Consider the following 19657-nt stretch of genomic DNA (forward strand, 5'->3'; position numbering starts at 1 on the left):
TGCTCCAAAAGAAAGAGCGAAATAGAGAGATAGAACCGAGAGCTCTCGACTAGAGAGAAAGAGAAAGAAACAGCGTGCTCGAAACTCGGACTCGACGAGAAAGGGAAGCAAGCCTGTTTTATTATGTTTTCTTTTTATTTTCAAAAGACCTTCTACCCCCTTTTCCCTTTTTCCTTTTCATCCGTTGAATACGGATTCTAGACAAAAAAAAAAAAAAAAATACAAATTTTCAACAAATATATGATAACAAAAGGTTAGAATTCTATTTAACGAACAAATTATGCGGCAGATCATTGACTATGATAAAGTATTATACAAAAGTACCCTTTTATTTTACATTTATCTGTGTCAAAATGTTTTTTAACAAAACCGTAACTATAGATTTAGGTCTTGAAATAAAAAACAAAAATATGAAAAATATATTAATACACGATTATGAGTATCATCTCGCGTGCACGAGATACCCTCCCTCGTAAACGATTCCATTTTTTGTTTACAAAATTAATAAACAAATATCTTTTGGGACACCCTTATTAATTTTCTATAACTTGCTTCTATAACTTGCTTGAGGGGGAACAGGGACGGGGAAAAGTATGAAAACGATCCCTCCCTCCTTTTCGAAGAGAGATAACGAAATAAGTAGGGTCACGCATTTATATCTGCTGCATCTACACACTACATATTATACATATATACAGCGATTATAAATCGGTTTTGAAAATTGACTCGAGCAATTTGCACAATTAACTAGGTAATCACGTTGTTCGAATTACTATCCCACAGTATTCCGTATGCGCATTTCTCGTACTCACTTTCGAAAATTCGATATACCACACATTTACTCGCAGATTCACGCAAAAGGACGCGCGCGTGTATATATCGACAAATAAGAAATGAAATCGTGCCTTTGCATTATCTGAAAGACTAGATTAAAGACATTGGCGATAAGATAAAGCACAAGTCGTGATCTTATTAGCGTTATCCCGTTATCGCCAAAACGATTTTCTTTGAGTGACTCTACATGCAAAAAAGAACAAAAAAGTATTATCGAGTACAGTTGCTCTTTGTCATATTATATTAACCGATAATATTCATTTATAAATTTATATACGTACGTATATATAGAAATGAAACATAATGAATTCGAATCAAACACAATTATCATAATTATCGTATGGACAATTATTAGATAACATAGAATATCCCAAGAGTTCTTTACCGCACTGACAATTATTTCAATTTTTACTATTTTTACAGGTTGATAATTTGTTCTTGTTAACACTGCGATCGTACATTTATATATCGAAAATAAAAACAAACAAATTATTGTAATTCTATTTACGTATTATAAATATTAATAAGATACTATTAAATTCTATTCGAGTATAAACACTTTTTCTTTTTATTGTTCTCGACAATCTTTGACAGATCCCAGCATTGTTAATCTCCTACAACTTGATTGAACTTTCAAATCGCGCACTCGCGTTTCTCCTTCTTTTTCTTTCGCAAAATGAATCGTTTAATTACTTCAATTATAATTATTATATCATACGTGTTATCACACATTATATAATTTTTAATTAAATACGAGCAAAGCTTGGAATTACAGAGGATTCAAATCAACGAACGAACGAATGAACGAACGAACGAATGAATGAATGAACGAATGAATGATGAAAGAAAGAGAGAAAGAAAAAACAAATGACGACGACGACGAGAAAGAGGAAGAGGAAGAGGAAAAGGAAGAGGAAGAGGAAGAGGAAGATGAAGAGGAAGGGGAAGGGGAAGGAGAATGAAAAGAATATTTAACAAAGATTCGAACTACAAACGAGATTATTCGATTTCAATCCATGCGATCGCACAATCGCGTAAGCATGATGCATGAGCGATGCATGCACAATGGAAATATTCAATGCACGCGCCCTATGTGTAGACAAAAAATTCACCAATCACCGGGAAGAGAAAGAAGGGGTAGGAGAAACCGAGAAAGAGCGAGTGATAAAGGGAGGGAGGGAGGGAGGGAGGGAGAGGAAAGTTCAAACCTCGCACGCGCCGTTATCGTAGCGCCACTACCACGAAATACAAAGTACACTCGACCGTCTTCTAGAATCGGAATAAAAAAGCCGAGTATGGTAGAAAGCATTATTTAAAGAGGACAGAGTGCTAAGATTGAATGCTTCTATCCGTGAATATCAATCTATCGTATGTATTTTAAAATTATAGTAAAATAACGAAAGAAAGAAAGAGAGAAATAAAAAGAATCAAAACATAAACAGCGAACGAAAAGAAAAGTTGACAAAATAGGTAAACCAGCTCTCTCTCATTCTACGTTATTTGCTCGACCGGTAGTACAGAAACATTCGACTCTTTAGAATTCTCTTTCTGTTTTTCTATTCCTCTCTCTTTCTTTCTTTCGAATTTGACAGTGACATCTTCGAGCCCCGTCGCAACATTTTCCTTGCTCTACCGGTATTATAACTGAAATTAATTTTAATTAAAAAAGAAAGAAAATAGAAAGTAAATATATTATGAAAATAATGTAATAAAAGATATCTTTTTATACTTTTATTTATTTGTAACTCATTGTTTATAAGATGATTAGATTCTATCCTGAATATTAGTTACTTATTTACCTCAGGTTAGAGGTTATGTTTGCAATGTGTACCATATTATGAACACATGATATTATAATGAATTCAATCAGGGTGTTTTACTTTAAATATCATTATAAACGTTAATATACTGATAGTTAATACAGTTGTCAAGATTAATATATCATTATTTTTTAATCGCATGCAAATTACATGATTGAATTACTAACTTTAAGCGTCGAATTATGCATCGAAGCAAATTCTATAGATCATTATTAGATACTAATCAAATGTTTTAATGTTAAAAAACTTTACTTCTCATATCCTTTTTTTTTCTACAATAATCGATACAATCTAGTCTTTCTGCGATCATCCAAATTTTCTAAAATTCAAATCAACTAATCTTCATCGCCAATGAATTATCGCAGAACGTATACGCAATGTTTTAAAGACTTATTATAAGATTGTTATTAATTTATGTTAAATATAGGATAATGCGAAGAATAATGTTTGATACGATAATAAAGTAAGAGAGCGAATCGACAACCTTAAACTTTCTTCATTCGATAACGCATTGATCGTTATCGATGAGTTTTGAACTCTTAAAAAACTAAAAGCGATTAAAGAATTGTCATCGTAACATAGTACACTATTATTATACGACACTTTGAAAAATGTTATCTATGGAAAAGAGCAAACAATAATAAAGGAAATAGCACGACAGATAAAACAACAGTCGATAAAGGATAGTTTTAGCGGATACAATAATATAGCAGTTTAGTTTAATAGTAAAAACTAAAGCTATAGAAGATGCTTGTAAAAACATGAAATGACAAATGTAAAGTAAAAATAAGTGAGAAATACTCACTACATGAGTAGCATAGGGCCTAGGAAGGGTGGTGGTAGTAGTAGCGTTGGAGCAAAGAGAGGACACGCTGGTGTTGGTGAACCGCTGACTTGCTTCGGTACGACGAGGACGGCACAGGGACATCGGGCGGCGTAAGAGACAGCTTGCACACGCTCGCACACGCTCGTACAACACACTTGTACCGTCGCGCACACACACCAGCTATACGACGTACCGTCATCCGAAAGGACGTGGAACCGAACCGTGCGTATAGTACAACTTGTCCTTTAATACTCCTGTGTTTTTTCTTTTCTTTTATTTTTTATTTAACAAACCGTTTGAGATTAGTTGTCGAGTGCGCGCGCACACATATCGCAAAATACGTGACAAGCCTTTCAATTTCGAATTGTAATTTGCAGCGTTACGTATATCCAATGGTACGTATGTGCTGCTGATGGTTTTCGGAGAAAATACACAGAATCTTTTTGGAAAGAGCTTCGGACGGCGGGGGTTACGGATTAATATGGCCGTCCCTCCTTCGAAAGCACGAAACTTTCGATACGCGCGTCGACGCGGTAGGCACACTCGTCGTCTTTGGGTTGCGTCAAAAAACTCGCGGAAAGGAAGATACGTTGGTGTGTTCGCACGTTCTGAGGGAGGCTCGAGAGACACCCTCTCACGCGCGCATTTCTTTCACTCGCGGCACCAAAGCGCACCACCACCCGCGTTACCCGTACAACTCACTCGCGTATATCACCCCCGTTTTCCACGCGCTCCCCCTATCTATCTATCCTTCTCTCTCGCTCTTTCCTCAAATCTTCTTCTATCTCTCTCGCTCTACCTTTCTCTCCTTCCTCTATCAATTCTGGCACCCTTTTTTATCACGCGCGTCTTTCTTCCTCATTCGTTTATTCCTCGTCGAACACCCTTCCAATGATGACGGTCACGTTCCTCTTTCTTCTTCTTCTCCTCTCTTCCTCCTCTTCGTCGTCGTCGTCCTTCTTCTTCTTCTTCTTCTTCTTCTTCTTCTTCTTCGTCTTCTTCTTCCTCCTCCTCCAGACCTTCTCTTTTTCTCCAATGCTTTCGTTTGTCCGTTCCTTCTTTCTCTTCTTCACACTCGTCTTTGTCCCTCTCTCTCTCGCTCGCTATCTCTACCTTTCAATCTCTTCGTTGAAATCACACATTAAAAACCCTCTCTTTTTCACTTCACTTCACCTTTTTCCTTCCTTATTTATTTCTCTTTTCCTTTTTCTCTCGATAGTATTTATCATGTATGGCTGTTAGCTATTATACTTCTCTATTCTTTCCGTTCGTGTCGTAAACCGTAAAGGAGACCTCGCGATAAATAGCGCACTTGCCGGCGGCGGCTCTTATCGAAGGCCACCTTTACTCTGTCAAAGATTCTTCTATTTTGTTCACTAATAATCTACCGTGCCAGTACGGCACACGACGCATTCGATTTATCGAAAGATCTTTTTCACGCTTGTTGAGGACGTAACGCAGCCTCGTTGCGAACGACATCAACATCACCACCGTACACTTTCATGGCGGCCATCTTTTCGGAGGGATACGCGAACGCAAATCGCGGAACGCACACGCACGCACGCACACGCACACACACACACACGCGCGTTCGCTTGCGTTCTTTAACGCGCGCGCACGTGCGAATATTGAGATAACATATGTGATGAAACAGCGGCAGCAGTAACAGCAGTAACAACAGCAGCACCACTAGACCAATAATAATAACACTACGCGTAATGGCCGGCAAACGAACTACGTCGACAAAAATCGAGACTATTGTGATGCGACGATGACAGCAACAACGAATACAACTGTAGGCTATCACTTTTAACCTCGTACACGATACACGTATCATTTACCGTGCCAGGCTGGCTGGCAAACAGGCTGTGAAGAGTATGAAAGCAATGGTACGATCATTGATATATTAAACAATCGTAGATAGTGGACTTTGCGTTAAATTACGCTACGAGCACTACGATATCGTCGATTAACGCGCCATCTGTCGACGCAAATTTTGACGAACCCTCCTTGATATTACGAAATCGTATGTACCTTCGAAATGATGGACCTTCGTTTCGCGAATTTTTATATACAAATTTTTTTCTTTTATTTTCACATAGTTTCTTTTTTAAACAAACTCTTCTTTATATATAAATAAAAAAGAAGATAATAAAAGTTGACTTAGAAAATAAGAAGTTGACTTTTGTTGATTGTTTTAACGCGATCATGATCGTCGAGTTAAATGCTTTTACTACAAAATTCGAACTTGACTTTATAAATTGTATTGCTATGTTAAAAACAATTTCAATTAATTTTCCTTTTTTAATTCCTTTTTATTTATTAAACATTGACAAAATAATATAACATCGGACTGATGGTAAAACAGAATAGTAAAATCTACATTATCGGCTGCTATCCTCGATGAAATGTTTAAGAATTTATCGGCGATTCGCCTTCTAGAATAATTTTATCGGTGGAATAATGTGTGGATCGCTAGTATACGTAAACTGTAAATGACAACTGACTGTTACTGGCAGTTACAAGAGAAATCGTGGTCGGATGAGTAATACCTGTGCAATATTTCCAGGGAAGATATTTTTTTTCCTGTCGATCGTAATATTTTTCCAATACGTGATACATATATATATATATATAAAAATATGTATATATATGTATATATACATATATAAAAAAAATATGTATATATATGTATATGTATATATATAAAAATATGTATGTATATATATATATACACAAATATATCAATTAGGTGTTCAGTGATTTTTTACATGTATTCTATAATTTACGAATTGGTGCTTTTTATAAGTATTAATAACTGTGATACAATATAAAACGGATTGATCCGTGTTGACTAGTTTCGGAATTATTTTTAGAATTAATTTTAAAAGGCAAGATTATGGCTGCAACATAAGGAAGGATACAGTAAATAAGTAGGTAAAATATATATATAATATATGTATGTATGTATGTATGTATGTATGCATGATGCATGTATGTATATTTAAGCGAAGAGATAAAAGAAATAAAAAAAGAAAGAAAATGCTAATAAAAGAAGAGATAAAAAACTTTCTCTTTACAGCGAAATCTTTTCTCTATCATAATGTTAACGATAATATATTTAATCTTTTTGTTTGTTTTATCCTAATTTTTTTGATTTTCAATAATCGACGATAACGTCGATTATATTTATTACCATTTTAATAGAGAAATATTATTTATTTTAGAATATACATTTTTTTTTTCAAATTTATTCACCATTGGAAACCTATTTGTGCAAGTAATGATGTAAAAAATAATTATTCGATTATACGTAAACTTAATTTTTTGTTTCTAACAGATCGATTCTTATTAAGTATGAATAATATATTTATTAAACTTTTGAACAAGTTTAAAAATAGTCTTAAAAAAATATATATATATATATATATATATATATATATATACATATAGTTATAGAATAGCAACATTTTTTCTTAACATATGTCATTACAGTATTAAATGTTCCTTTTAAAAATTGCATGATTTTTGAATACGTGATTTTTGACAAAATTGAAAGGAAGATAAATTGGCAATGTAAGGTGTAATGTAGTATTTATTTTTAGTAATGGTAGCTGCTGGTGCAACAGTTTTGATGGCAGCCAGTGGAGAAAGTTCTTTGAATGAAACAGAAAATAACTCGTCGGAATGTGTAAATGCTACTGATCCTTCTAAGTGTAATAACATACAGTGTAATGAGCAAAATACAGAGTGCAGACCTAGGAAGAATTTAATACCTTGTTCGTCTGATAGTAAGTATTATCTATTATTGAAACTATTAAGAATTTTGTATTTATACATTATAAATATATATATATAAAGGTAATTATCTATCACATGAGTTGTAGTCTCGTAGTATAAATAATAGGCAAGTATTTTTATATTAAAAAAACATATGTAATATATCAACAATGTTTCATTGTATTAATGTCGAAAAACTCTGATTCTCTCTTTTTGTAAAAAAAAAATTAGAGGATAAAAAACATGGTTATGCATTAGGAAAGTCTAATCGTGCGACGCAGAGAGTTGAAAATAAAGATCAACATAAAAATCTTGCATTACATAAGGTAGCGCATATTCGTGAAACTAAAGCTTCTAGGCTACGTGCTGCTTCTATTGTATCGTCGAATAGTAAGTATATTTACTAAGTTTTTGTTCTTTTTTTTTCTTTCTTTTTACATTTTCTAAAATTTGTAACATTTTATTAGGAACGTTTTTCCTTTCAGGTAATACATTGAAACGACCAGCTGTATCGGAAACTGCTATTCCTTCGGGTTCTCAATTGAGTGTTAATTTATCTACTAAAGTAGTAAGTATTTTCATACGGATATATAATAATGGCATGTAATTATTGTTCAACATATAATTCATATATTTACACGTGGTAATAAACAAAATATGAATGCGCAGGACAATCCAGTATCTTCGGACAATGGTAATACAATGAATCCGGTGCGAGAAAGGGATAAAAGTTATAAAAGAAAATCGTATCTAAATCGATCGAGCAATATAGAAGCAGTTCCATCGGATCGTTTAATTAACAGTAAGCAAATGAGTATTATTACAAATTTGTATTTTTATTTGATATAGCTTTTAATACTGTGCGCATTTAATTTGGTGTATATTGTATCAAATTAATAGCAGTAAAAGTAGCTGTTATTTTTAGCTGAATGTAATGAAAGAAGAAGTACGAGACAATCAAGTAAACAAAATCACATATCCGATACAATATTGTCTTCCGATACTGGTGCTTCTCATCAGACTGCTGCTAGTCCACAAAAAAAGCATACAGAATCAAAACTAGGCTCATCGCGTGGCAATATTCATAATAACACGCATCGTTCCAAACCTAATTTCTCATCGTCAACTGTTACATCTCTTCCAAATACAAAATGTTGTAATGTACTACAAAACAGGTAATTGTTTTTCCTTTACTTAATATTTCTTAATAACATGAATAATATAAATTGTGCGTTTAATATTTATATAAATTGATAGTAAGGATGGTCACAGTGATTCAGAAGTCTCGAGAAGGGTTGATGCATTAACTGCATTAACGAAAGCTACTATGGAACGAGTAGAAAGACTTGCATCGCATAGCGGTTTATCGGTAAATCATAAACAAAAGTCTGAGATTTATTTAACTAATGTATCACCTACAAGAAATGTAACAAAATGTGCAAATCATTCTGCAAATCATTCTGCGAATATTCATACAACTGTATCACCAAGTAAATGTTCTATCTTGAAAAAATCGACCGATGAATATCCTCAAGATTCTTGTTCAGGACGTCAACCACCAGTATCTATACTTAAACACAAGGTGGCTGAAAGTGAAACAGGTCAATCTTCATCTAATACGTCGCATAATACATTACCTGTAACATTTTCACCATCTGTGATAGAACCAATTCATAAAAGGCATGGTATCTTAAAAAAGCGTAGTAGTTTGGATGAAAGTGAAATACTTCGGCGGCGCAGTTACTCACCTGATGTTTCTTTTAATGATAACAACTATTCCGAATTTAGGCCGATTTTAAAAAATCAAAGACGGTCGTCGTTAGATGAAATTATAAAAAGAGATCAAAGTCCTGATCCTCAACCTACTTCTATATTAAAACGTAAGACATCTAGAGAAGATGATAGGGAAGATGGCCAAATTGGTTCTCCGGAACCACAAGGAATTCTTAAAAGAAAATCGATGAATAATACAAGATCAAGCAATACTACTCATCACGTAACAATTGCAACTGATCTTACAAATGGTACTGAAACATTTGAAGGTTCCGAAGTGAGACCGATATTGAAGAAAAAACACAGTAGAGAAGAATCCTCTGGTAATGATCCTCCTTCGCATGAGCCGCGTCCGATATTGAAAAAAAAATCAAGTACGGAGTCGGATGAGCACGATGATAAGCCTAAGAAAACAATTTTAAAGTGTTCACGAAAAAGTTCGCAAGACGAATGTAATTACGATATGGATATAACTTCTCCTAAGAAACTTTCTATGTTAAAAAATCGTGTTCTACAATCTAGATCAAGTGGATTATTAGAAAGTGATTGTGTTAAGCCAATATTGAAACAATCTACTTCTCGAGAAAATGAAGCACGTGTACGCTTACACATTCACGATACAAATGTATTAAGTGATTTATCTGTAACTGGAAATAACTTGTTTTTACGAAAACGAGCACAATCGGTTGGTCATGTACAACCTTCCAACATTTCTAACGAGTTAGCTGTCGTACGTGATAAAAGAAGATCTCTTGAATCTAATTCTTTGTGTGATATGTTGCTGAATCAATCATATTTAAAATCAATAAGTGGTAATAATTTAAGATCTCATTTGTCACAGTCTAACGAGAGTTCAATTACAACTATGACCTGTCGTGATTCCATTGATAGGTATGTAATATTTCAATAATATTATGAATGTTTTATTTGGAGATTTATTTTCAATGTAAGCATTTAATTAACAAATATATTGATATCGGAAACAAATATATTTGCTTTTTTTGTTTTTTTATATTTCGCATTTTTATTTCTTATGCGATATTACATATACAGAGATATTGTACTTTAATGATAATAAATAGTTTGATTAATCTTTTGTAATAACAAAAGAGTAATACGAACGAAACGTGAATCTTATTTCTTGAATTATCAAATAGTGAGAGAGAGAGAGAGAGAGAGAGAGAGAGAGAGGGAGAGGGAGAAAGAGAAAGAGAGAGAGATAATAAATATAAATAAAAATAATAACTAGAGATTATTATAATAAATATAGCAGAGCTGGATATTATTATCAATGATATGACGAATTTCCCAACTAATTTTCTTTTTAACGATATTATATGATTTTGTTTACATTTTTAGTACCGATGGTAAAATGTGAGTTTGTTGAGACTTTGATTCTGTGCCAAGTTTAATTATAGATCACCTAGCAATCCTCATAGGTACCAGAAATCACAGACAGTTGGATGCATACTGCAGTTAAACTATACTTTACAAAATAGAATCTTATCTATTTTTTAATATTATTGTTATCAATAATCTCTATCATTTTTTTATATTGCTGTGTTAAAAGAAAAATTGTAGCTTTGTTCTGTTTATCCGTGTTATAAAAACTTTCAAATTTTGATTATCAAGTTACACGAATATATTTGGAGTATATGTCATTTTTGCAAAGCTTACAACTAAGCGTCTATTAAAATTTATATATAAATTACATGATAATGAAAATAAAATAATAATAGATTTTCTCTTAATGTTGATTTGTTGTAGTGTAACTGCGGACGAAAAACTTAATAAAGAAAATAAAGACAAACGATTGGTACTCAAAAAGGAAATACCAAGTGAACAAAAATCTGAATCGCACGAATTTGTTACAAATAAAAATTGTGAAAAAAACATAAATTTTTATACCCAAATGTCTTCATCTAAGAAAGCAGAAGTTAATTTAAATCCATCTGTGAATGAATCGAAAAAAGATTTGGAAGCAAGTAATATAGAAGAAAAGTATATTGCGCAACATAGTAGCAGTGTGTCTGCGATGGCTTTACACTTTAAAAATATGGAGGAAAGTGTAACGTCTAAAGAAAAAAGTGCATCTTCGAATGTACAACACAAAGTATCGCATGGCATACAACATTATAGAGATCGTAAGCTTCAAGGGAATGATAGATTTAATACGCAACCAGTGACTTTACAAGAGGTCCAAGAGGCTGTATTGCAAAATCAACGTAATGCTGCTTCAAACAATGAAATATCTAATATAAAAGCAGAAAGTACTTATACGCCTGACGACGAATATGATCCATCAAAATTGAGTTTAGCCGAACGGGTGAGATTATTTAATCAAAAAATCATAGCAGAAACATCATCTTCATCGAACAAAGCAATTCAAGAAAGATTTTTAAGAAGGCGTCCCGGTGCTCGTTATAAGACACAACCCATTACATCTGAAGAAGTAGAAGTTGCATCTCGTATATCTCCATTAAATACTGTTGAGAAACTTTCTCTAACTAAAGGTAAACGTTATATAGTACATGTACATAATAAATATTATTTGATAAGCTTAATTTATAATTATATTAACATTTAAACGCGACCGCTCGCAAGATTTCTAACGAGTGTTGTTTCAATGCTGAGACGTAAAAGACCGGCAACGTAATTTCTTGTGTTTTCATTTTTAATTTCTTCTATGTATTTGTTTTTCATTTCCAAACGAGAAAATTGCCGGTCTTAGAGTAAGCCCATGGAAAATGATATTAAATGATATCATTTAAGTGTTAATAACTAAATGAAACTTGATATAATAATGTGAAATAATAATGTAATATTTATATTTTAGATATTTTTGAAGAATCTCAAAATGCTAATAATAATGCCCAATTATCATCTGGTTCTCAAACCGAATTGCCAAAAAGCATTTTAAAATCTTCTGCCTATCATTCAAATAATACATTTCGAACTAAAAGTCCTGAACTTGAAGGTTTGAAATTAATAAAGTCTGTACTTAAAAAAGAATCAGAAGAATTACAACAGCAAGTTTCTAATACTTGTGATATTATACCACGTTTTAATTTAAAAACCAATCCTCTTACATCATCTGACAAATGTGATTCAAATTGTAATAATCAAGAAACAAATAATGATGATACTTTTCTGCAAAGTAAAAATATAAATGTTAAGCAACATCAATACGGAGAAAAAGAAGATATAACGTCAAAAGATTTCTATCATATACGTAAAGTAGAAAAACACGATGATAAAGAGAGCATTCATAGTGAAACAAAACAAGAACACACAGTGCCTTGTCTTACAAAAATAATCTCTCAGGATAAGTCATGTAAATCAAGAACCAATTTCAATTTAGATGAAGTAGATATTATTAAAAAAGGCAATGTTATGTCACAGAGATATAATAGCGATGATAAACATTTAACTAAAAATGAAATACCTCAGTCTTCGGACGATGACACGTCTTCTTCGGGCAGCCGTGAAGTCCGCGGTATTATTAAAAATGAAGCTATTTTTCGACGACGTCAGAATGCATTAGCAAAACAAGCTAAGTAAGCATGTCAGTTTTGTTACGATGATATTTTCTATTAATATATAGATTATCTCAGAAATTGATTATAAATAATTGTATATTATATTTTATAGGCATAATGCTACTTTATCCAAAAGTGCTAGTCATCACGCATTAAGTAGCGAAGGTGCATCATTTGACATAACAAAAGAAAAATGTAATGCTACTACTATTCTACCAGGTTTATATCGTAGTGCAACTCAAACGATATCTGTTTCGGATGGAGTTTCGGAAGCCGATGGTCCAAGTATGAGTATTGCTGATCGATTAGCGGCGCTTCAACGTAGTGGCAATACTAATTGGAAACGTCGAATAATGAGTGAAACTTCGGTAAATTAGTTTTATTCTTGTTGTCTAATTTCTTATTCATTGTTTCTGCTATTTTCATTATATTTTCATATCCTTAGGATGTAGTTAATAGCACTACGTTTAATAAGGAAGAATTAACTATTAGACAAGGTGTATTGGCTGATTGTCTTGGCAAATTAGAATCTGCTGCAGAAGGTTGGAAAAAACGAATTGCTGCACCAGATGCTATCAAATTTACGGTAGCTGGTAAAATGAAGGTAGAAAAAACCGAAATTTTAGAAGAAAGTTCGTCTTCACTTCGTATTGAAGTTACGAACAATATTGCAGATAAGAAGAAAAGACCAAGACCAGAAAGGTTTAAAGGACGAAAAGGTATTTGAGAAATTAATTTTAAAACTAATTTTCATTTATATTCAATCTTATAGTTAATTGTTCCAATATTATTAGATACGAAAGATGTTCTTTCGACGCCTTCAAGTCCAAGCAAAGATTCACCTATTACAATAAGAAGAAGTTTCTCAGAACCTGCCAGCGATGAAAGTGGTTCGTTTATGCACTATAATTAAATAATTTGATTGAAGAGCACATTTATAATGATTAAATTAATATATATATAATTTTAGGTGAAGAAAACAAAACTAAATCTACTGTATTAGCAACTGTATCTGTTCCTAAAGTGGATGACGAAACTTTTACATCTTTTTACACAGGAGTATCTTTGAAAAAATGCGAGACTGAATGTTTTAGTTTAGATGAAAATGCTTTTGATGTAATTACATCGAATTCGGAATTGTAAGTAACACATTTTATTTGATTTGACACCACACAATACGATTTTATAGGAAATATATATATATTTTTTCTTTTCTTTTTGCTTTTTTCTATCGTATAGATTAGGTCAAAAACGAAGTATACAAACACAAAAAAGACGTGCAGCTTCGAAAAATCCTATAAAATTACTTGCATCGCGTACTGATTTGAAAACTGAGTATACCGAAGTTTCTACAGGAATTGCGGAGAAGGTAATGAGAAGTTTAAACGTTGAGAAACGTAAGTATAAATATTAACATGTTATTGTAAATAATACATAGAGACATATGAGTGGTTCAAATGCCAAATCAATTAACTTCACAAAACAAAAAGCAAAGGAAATTGATAAAGTAATATACATTATCGTATCATTTGTTATTGAACGGCCATAAAAATTATTCTCATTTAGTGTAGTTTTAAGTCTAATAATTAAGGAAATTCATTTTAAATATAAAAAATTAAATGTTGATTAAAATACTTTGATAATGAAATTTGTACAAATTTTTTAAGTACAGTTAATCGCTTTGACCTGTGTATGGCTCATATATATTAATATATTTAAATAATATAAAATTAATAAAATGATTATATATGGTGTGTAGATATATATATATATTTATAAATTGAAATATGCATATTGCGTAAAATTTGTTAATTTTTAGTTGCTAAAAATTCAGCCTTGGCTATAGAAGCTCTCGCTGGATTAGCTTCTACGGAAGATTTTAGTGCTATAACGTTAAGAAATATTGCGGATGCAAATAATACTATAAATAAATTACGACCGTATAAGGATTTAATGTTGATTATGGTAAAAGGCAGGCGTCATGTTCAAGCCAGATTGGTCGAACCAGTAGCTAATAGTATCAATAGCGGTGATACTTATGTGTTAGTTACAAAATCAGAGGTGCAGTATTATTCATAGTTTTATTCTTTTTTTTTTTTTATATCATTGACATTCTATTAGAATTGAGATTATATTTATATATATTATATTATTTTTATTATTAGCTATTATTAATTTTATAAATGCTTAACTAATGTAATTAAAATAAAGAACTATTATTTTCTTCATTTAATTCACATTGCTTTGTAATATTTTATTAGAAATAAATTAGAAATTGAAATGATGTTGACTCATTTGTTTTTTTTATAGGTTTATAATTATGTGGGAAAGTATAGTAATGTTATTGAAAAAGCTCGTGCAGCAGAAATAGCATTAAGTATTCAGCAGAATAAAGATTTAGGTTGTCAAGCTTCTCATGTTATTACAATTAACGAAGATAAAATAACTTGTACAAGAAGTCAAATGAAACAATTTTGGAATTATCTTGGTATAGATACTGATATCGATGGTAATATATGCATTTTCTTTTTTTTTTTACTTCATATATTTAATATATTTAATTTAAAATGATAATTAATTATGATTCTGAATTCTAGTGATTGATGGTGGTCATCCAGATGAAGATGAATTATACGAATCTGCTATAATTAATACAAATATGATATATGAGGTCAAAGATGACGAATTAGTTCCCCTTGAAAAATATTGGGGTGCTATACCAAAGATTAAAATGCTGGACTTGAACAAGGTAGAACAACTTTTACCACTTACCCTTTATCATATTTTTTTCCTTTTACCCTATTTTTATTTTGTTATTGTTGCTGTTTTTATTCTTCTTCTTCTTCTTCTTCTTATTATTATTATTATTATTGTTATTATTATTATCATTATTATTATTATTATTATCATTTTATTATTATTATTATTATTACTATGCTATATTTTGTTGCATGTTTTACATCCTACTTTCTATAAAGATACTGGTATTTGATTTTGGAAGTGAGATGTATATATGGACTGGTAAAAGAGCCTCAAATAATAAGAAAAAAGTTGCTACTCGTCTTGCTACAGAATTATGGAAGGAAGGTTATGACTATACCGAATGTGCAATTAGCCCAATAAATGCAGCATCTATGATTGGAAGACGTAATAAATTACTTACAGACATAAAAAGTGAAAAAACAAGACCTTCATGGTGCCTATTTGCTAAATTAGCTCAACACGTTGAAACAGTACTTTTCCGTGAAAAGTTTCTTGATTGGCCAAATGTAGCTGGTATCATTAAAATGAAAGTTATTAAAGATAAAGACCAAATCGATGGAACAATAATTGTAGAACCATGTAATTTGGATGTTATAATAGAACCGAACAATACGCCTGTTGATTTAAATATTAAGGGATGTCATTTGGGAAGAGGAACTGGTTGGTATGATGATGAGGTAGTTATTCGCATGATAATAGTGAATAATAGTTAATAATCAACGATAGATAAATATTATGTTTTATGATAAAAGAAAATAATTAATTAATTCGTTTGAATATCTTTTTGAGCAAAATTCTGATAAAAGGATTTGTTATATTTCAGTTGATGAAGCAATGCACTGTCGAAACCACAAGCATAAATGTATGGCATATTGATGAATTCTCGCATACATTATTGGATAATTTGTCTAATGGACAATTTTATACGGGGGATAGTTACATCATACGTTGGATGTACTCAGTTACTATTACTGGTAAATATTTATTCATTTTATTATATAGTTATGGAAATTATCATGACACATTATGAATATTTCTTTTTTTTCTCCATTATGTATTTAGGCCGTGAACTTAGTGGATTGCAATCTAAACATTTTGCAAAAGGAAGAGATCGTTCAGTCTATTTCATCTGGCAAGGAAAAAATGCATCTCTGAATGAGCAAGGTGCCGCAGCCTTACTAACTGTAGAACTTGATAATGAACAAGGGCCACAGGTATTGATATTTCCTTAAAACGAACTAACTAAAGTTTCTTATATCTCTCTCTTATGTTTCAATGTTTTTATTATCCGCATTAGATACGTGTAGTTCAAGGCCACGAACCAGCTGCATTTTTAAATTTATTTTCCGGAGAGATGGTAATACACATGGGTAAAAAAGCAGATAAAAAATGCGATCAACGATGGAGATTGTATATTTGTAGAGGCACTCTTGAATCGGAAATATTTTTAACAGAAATACCATGTAGCACTCGTCAGCTAAGAAGTCGAGGCTCGTTTATTTTACTGGATATAAAATTTGCAAAAATCTATGTGTGGCATGGAACTAATGCATTGCCTCATATAAAAAAGGTATTTCTTTTTTAATTCTATCAATCTAATTATTTTTTAATTTGAGATCAAATGTTTATGCTTCGTGGTTACAATATTTTTGGCTTATACATATTTTTTTTTTTTTTTTATTTTAGAATGCATTGTTTGCTGCTAATAAAATTAAAGATAAACGACTGGAAGAATTTGGATTAACATTTGAGGAAATTCGTTTAGAAATTCTCGAAATTAATGAGGGTGTAGAACCCGAAGAATTCTTCAACGGTAAGATCACTGTATTATCTTATATTTCATAACAATATTAAATAATATATTAATAAAATTCTTGATATTAATTTTTTTACCAAGATTATAAACAATCATTGTTGTGTTTATTTTAGCATTAGGTGGAATGAATAAGACTTTATATATTTCATTTAAAAAAGATCCAATTCAAGACCATACACCGAGATTATTCCACTTTTCCAGTATTACTAAAGAATTCAAAGTAACAGAAATATTGTGTCCGCATCGTGCACATTTACCTACCCCTTTTCCTTTTCTTCAAGATGAACTGTATCAGGTTAATCAGCCAGGTATTGGTGTATTATTATTATTATTATTATTATTATAAATATTATCTGTTTAAAAGTGTGTCACGATTTTGCAAAAAAAGAAAAAAAAAAAGAAAATATTTATTATATACACATATTATATGCCAACAGCCTTATTTTTACTTGACAATAAAAATGAGGTATGGATATGGCAAGGATGGTGGCCTGATTCAGAAGCTGAAGATCATTCTGGAAGTAAAGCGGTGAGATGGCAAGCTGAAAGAAAAACTACTATGACTATGGCAATCCAGTATTGGGAAAGTATTCATCCAAATGTTACAAAGTTCCCAATATATCTAGTTTGGGCTGGCTTAGAGCCATTACAATTTATAAATTTATTTCCTACGTGGACATATCGCGACGATATCGCAGAATTAAATATGCAGGTAATGATAAAAAATGAACTTTTTAAGGATTTATAGAAATAAACATTCTTCCTAAATCTTGCATAATAATAGATCAATCATATCGCAATAATAATTATTATTATTATTTTTGTTTTCTTTTAATTAGGAGGGACGAAATCCAGGTGAAATTTTGAATGTTGAAAGTGAGTTGGCTCGTTTAACGCAAAGTACTTATCCTCCTGCTCAATTATTACAACGACCGCTACCAGTAGGAGTTGATCCCACACGACTCGAACTTTATTTATCCCAACAACATTTCCAAGTTAGTTTTTTCTATCTTATATCATTTGCTTTTACTTTTAATTTTTCATTCACAAAGATACAGTATTAGTGGATATTTTATACCAATAATTATGTTTGTCTCTAAACTACTTGCAATTAATATTTTTATGTTTTTTTTATATAATGAAATATTTTTACACAGGAATTATTGGGAATCAGTAAAGAAGAATTTCAAGAACTTCCTATGTGGAAGCAAGTGAATCTCAAGAAAGAGGTAGGATTGTTTTGATTAGTTGCCTGGTTTCTATATTTTATGCGAAATAGGTGTTCTTGTAAAGCGTTTAATAAAATCTTAATTCATTGTTTCATAACGTTTATAACTTTAAACTTTTTTAACTTTTGAATGTATGAATTGATGTACAAGAGTTGCCTAAAATTGTCCATTGATTGTAATTAACTGAAATATTCGTGATGTTTACTATTACACTCAGATATAATATATACATATACGCGCGCGCGCACATACACACCCACGTGTGTGTGTATTTGTGTAAAATAAATTATCATATATTTTTAATACATGCAAATCAGCTTGTGAATATTTCATTTATATTTGTATGAGCTTTGTATTTATCAATAATATAATACCTTTTAGAATGGCTTAATTTTACAATATGTAATATTTTTACAAAAGAGGAGATACTGTGTTCTTTACAAATTATTCTATGTTTTTAAACAGTATTTAACGATATATCATTGTATTTTACGAATCTCATTTTCTTTGTCTTTTATAAATCCAATAGTAAGCAAGTATAAATATTTTTTAAAGAGGATACGAACTTTGACATACACATAAAAATTATATATTATTATTTACGAAACAGAATACAGTTGTAATCTATACATAAAGAAAATACTGATCTGTGTTGAAATATTTTATTGTTAAGATGTATTTTGAAGGGAAATTGTAATACGCGTCGAAAAAATCATGCGTTAACCGCATTATTTGTTTTAAAAATTTACATTTTAATATCACATTATATATCATTATTTATCTAATAATATAAACTTTAAAACATAAAGAACTCTTTTTGGTACATTATATAATAATAATAATAATAATAATAATAATAATGATAATAATAATAATAATAATAATAAGATAAAATAAGAACTAACAATTATACATGAATGATAAAAAAATGATGAACAGTAATAATATATTCTTTTTAAAATACTACTTGCACAATTACATTCAAATGATGGCAATTAATATTTACTGTTGTTGATACAATTAATTGAATGTACTCACAACTTCATTAATTGTTATCCTTTTCTTTTTCTTTCTCCCCTTCCTTTTTTCTTTTAAATTAATTATATAGAAATAATAGACCAAGGCACACAGCTGTACATTTAGTGTAAAGCAAATTAATATCGGAACATTTATATGCAAATGATTTTAAAGATATTTTTTTTTCTTTTCTTTTCTTTCAATCAATATACATAATGAATAAAAATGGATTATATTTTTACAATAGTTATTTCTTTATT

The 19657-nt window shown here is 31.0% G+C and overlaps 2 protein-coding genes across 9 annotated transcripts in view; one reads left to right on the forward strand and one right to left on the reverse strand.

The window, feature by feature from the left end:
• LOC122521182 (serine-rich adhesin for platelets-like) overlaps positions 1–4461 on the reverse strand; it is a 31959-nt gene extending 27498 nt beyond the window's left edge. The window contains exon 1 of one of the 2 annotated variants that reach the window (XM_043641684.1): positions 3460–4461. In XM_043641684.1, the coding sequence (XP_043497619.1) occupies positions 3460–3582 (123 nt within the window). In that variant the 5' untranslated portion in view covers positions 3583–4461. The remainder of the gene's footprint in view (positions 1–3459) is intronic. The other variant, XM_043641685.1, reaches the window with a different exon arrangement.
• Positions 4462–5933: 1472 nt separating this feature from the next.
• Positions 5934–18474, forward strand: LOC122521184 (supervillin-like). 7 transcript variants are annotated; one of them, XM_043641687.1, is made up of 27 exons: positions 5935–6075; positions 6233–6417; positions 7086–7271; positions 7492–7650; positions 7728–7828; positions 7930–8062; positions 8186–8435; positions 8518–9924; positions 10801–11546; positions 11870–12590; positions 12685–12940; positions 13018–13291; positions 13367–13462; positions 13543–13711; positions 13812–13969; positions 14392–14633; positions 14883–15081; positions 15170–15321; positions 15551–16012; positions 16159–16309; positions 16398–16549; positions 16633–16905; positions 17022–17148; positions 17265–17459; positions 17589–17863; positions 17991–18146; positions 18309–18474. In XM_043641687.1, exons 3-27 carry the CDS (start codon positions 7088–7090, stop codon positions 18393–18395), a joined length of 7125 nt encoding a protein of 2374 aa, XP_043497622.1. In that variant the 5' UTR covers positions 5935–6075; positions 6233–6417; positions 7086–7087; the 3' UTR covers positions 18396–18474. The 7 variants fall into 7 exon arrangements, with proteins under 7 accessions (XP_043497628.1, XP_043497622.1, XP_043497621.1 ...); XM_043641686.1 differs by having other exon boundaries at positions 6233–6413; XM_043641691.1 differs by having other exon boundaries at positions 6233–6413; positions 7746–7828.
• The last annotated feature ends 1183 nt before the right edge of the window (positions 18475–19657 follow it).

This window comes from Polistes fuscatus, unplaced genomic scaffold, assembly GCF_010416935.1.
Source record: "Polistes fuscatus isolate 324 unplaced genomic scaffold, CU_Pfus_HIC Scaffold4, whole genome shotgun sequence".
NCBI classification, from domain to species: domain Eukaryota; kingdom Metazoa; phylum Arthropoda; class Insecta; order Hymenoptera; family Vespidae; genus Polistes; species Polistes fuscatus.

Bases quoted from the DNA above. Each gene is read 5' to 3' on its own strand.
- LOC122521184 (XM_043641687.1), top strand. From the start codon at position 7,088: ATGGTAGCTGCTGGTGCAACAGTTTTGATGGCAGCCAGTGGAGAAAGT. The intron at 8,436-8,517 runs GTAATTGTTTTT...ATAAATTGATAG, and splicing joins TGTAATGTACTACAAAACAG to TAAGGATGGTCACAGTGATT. The intron at 12,941-13,017 runs GTAAATTAGTTT...TCATATCCTTAG, and splicing joins GAATAATGAGTGAAACTTCG to GATGTAGTTAATAGCACTAC.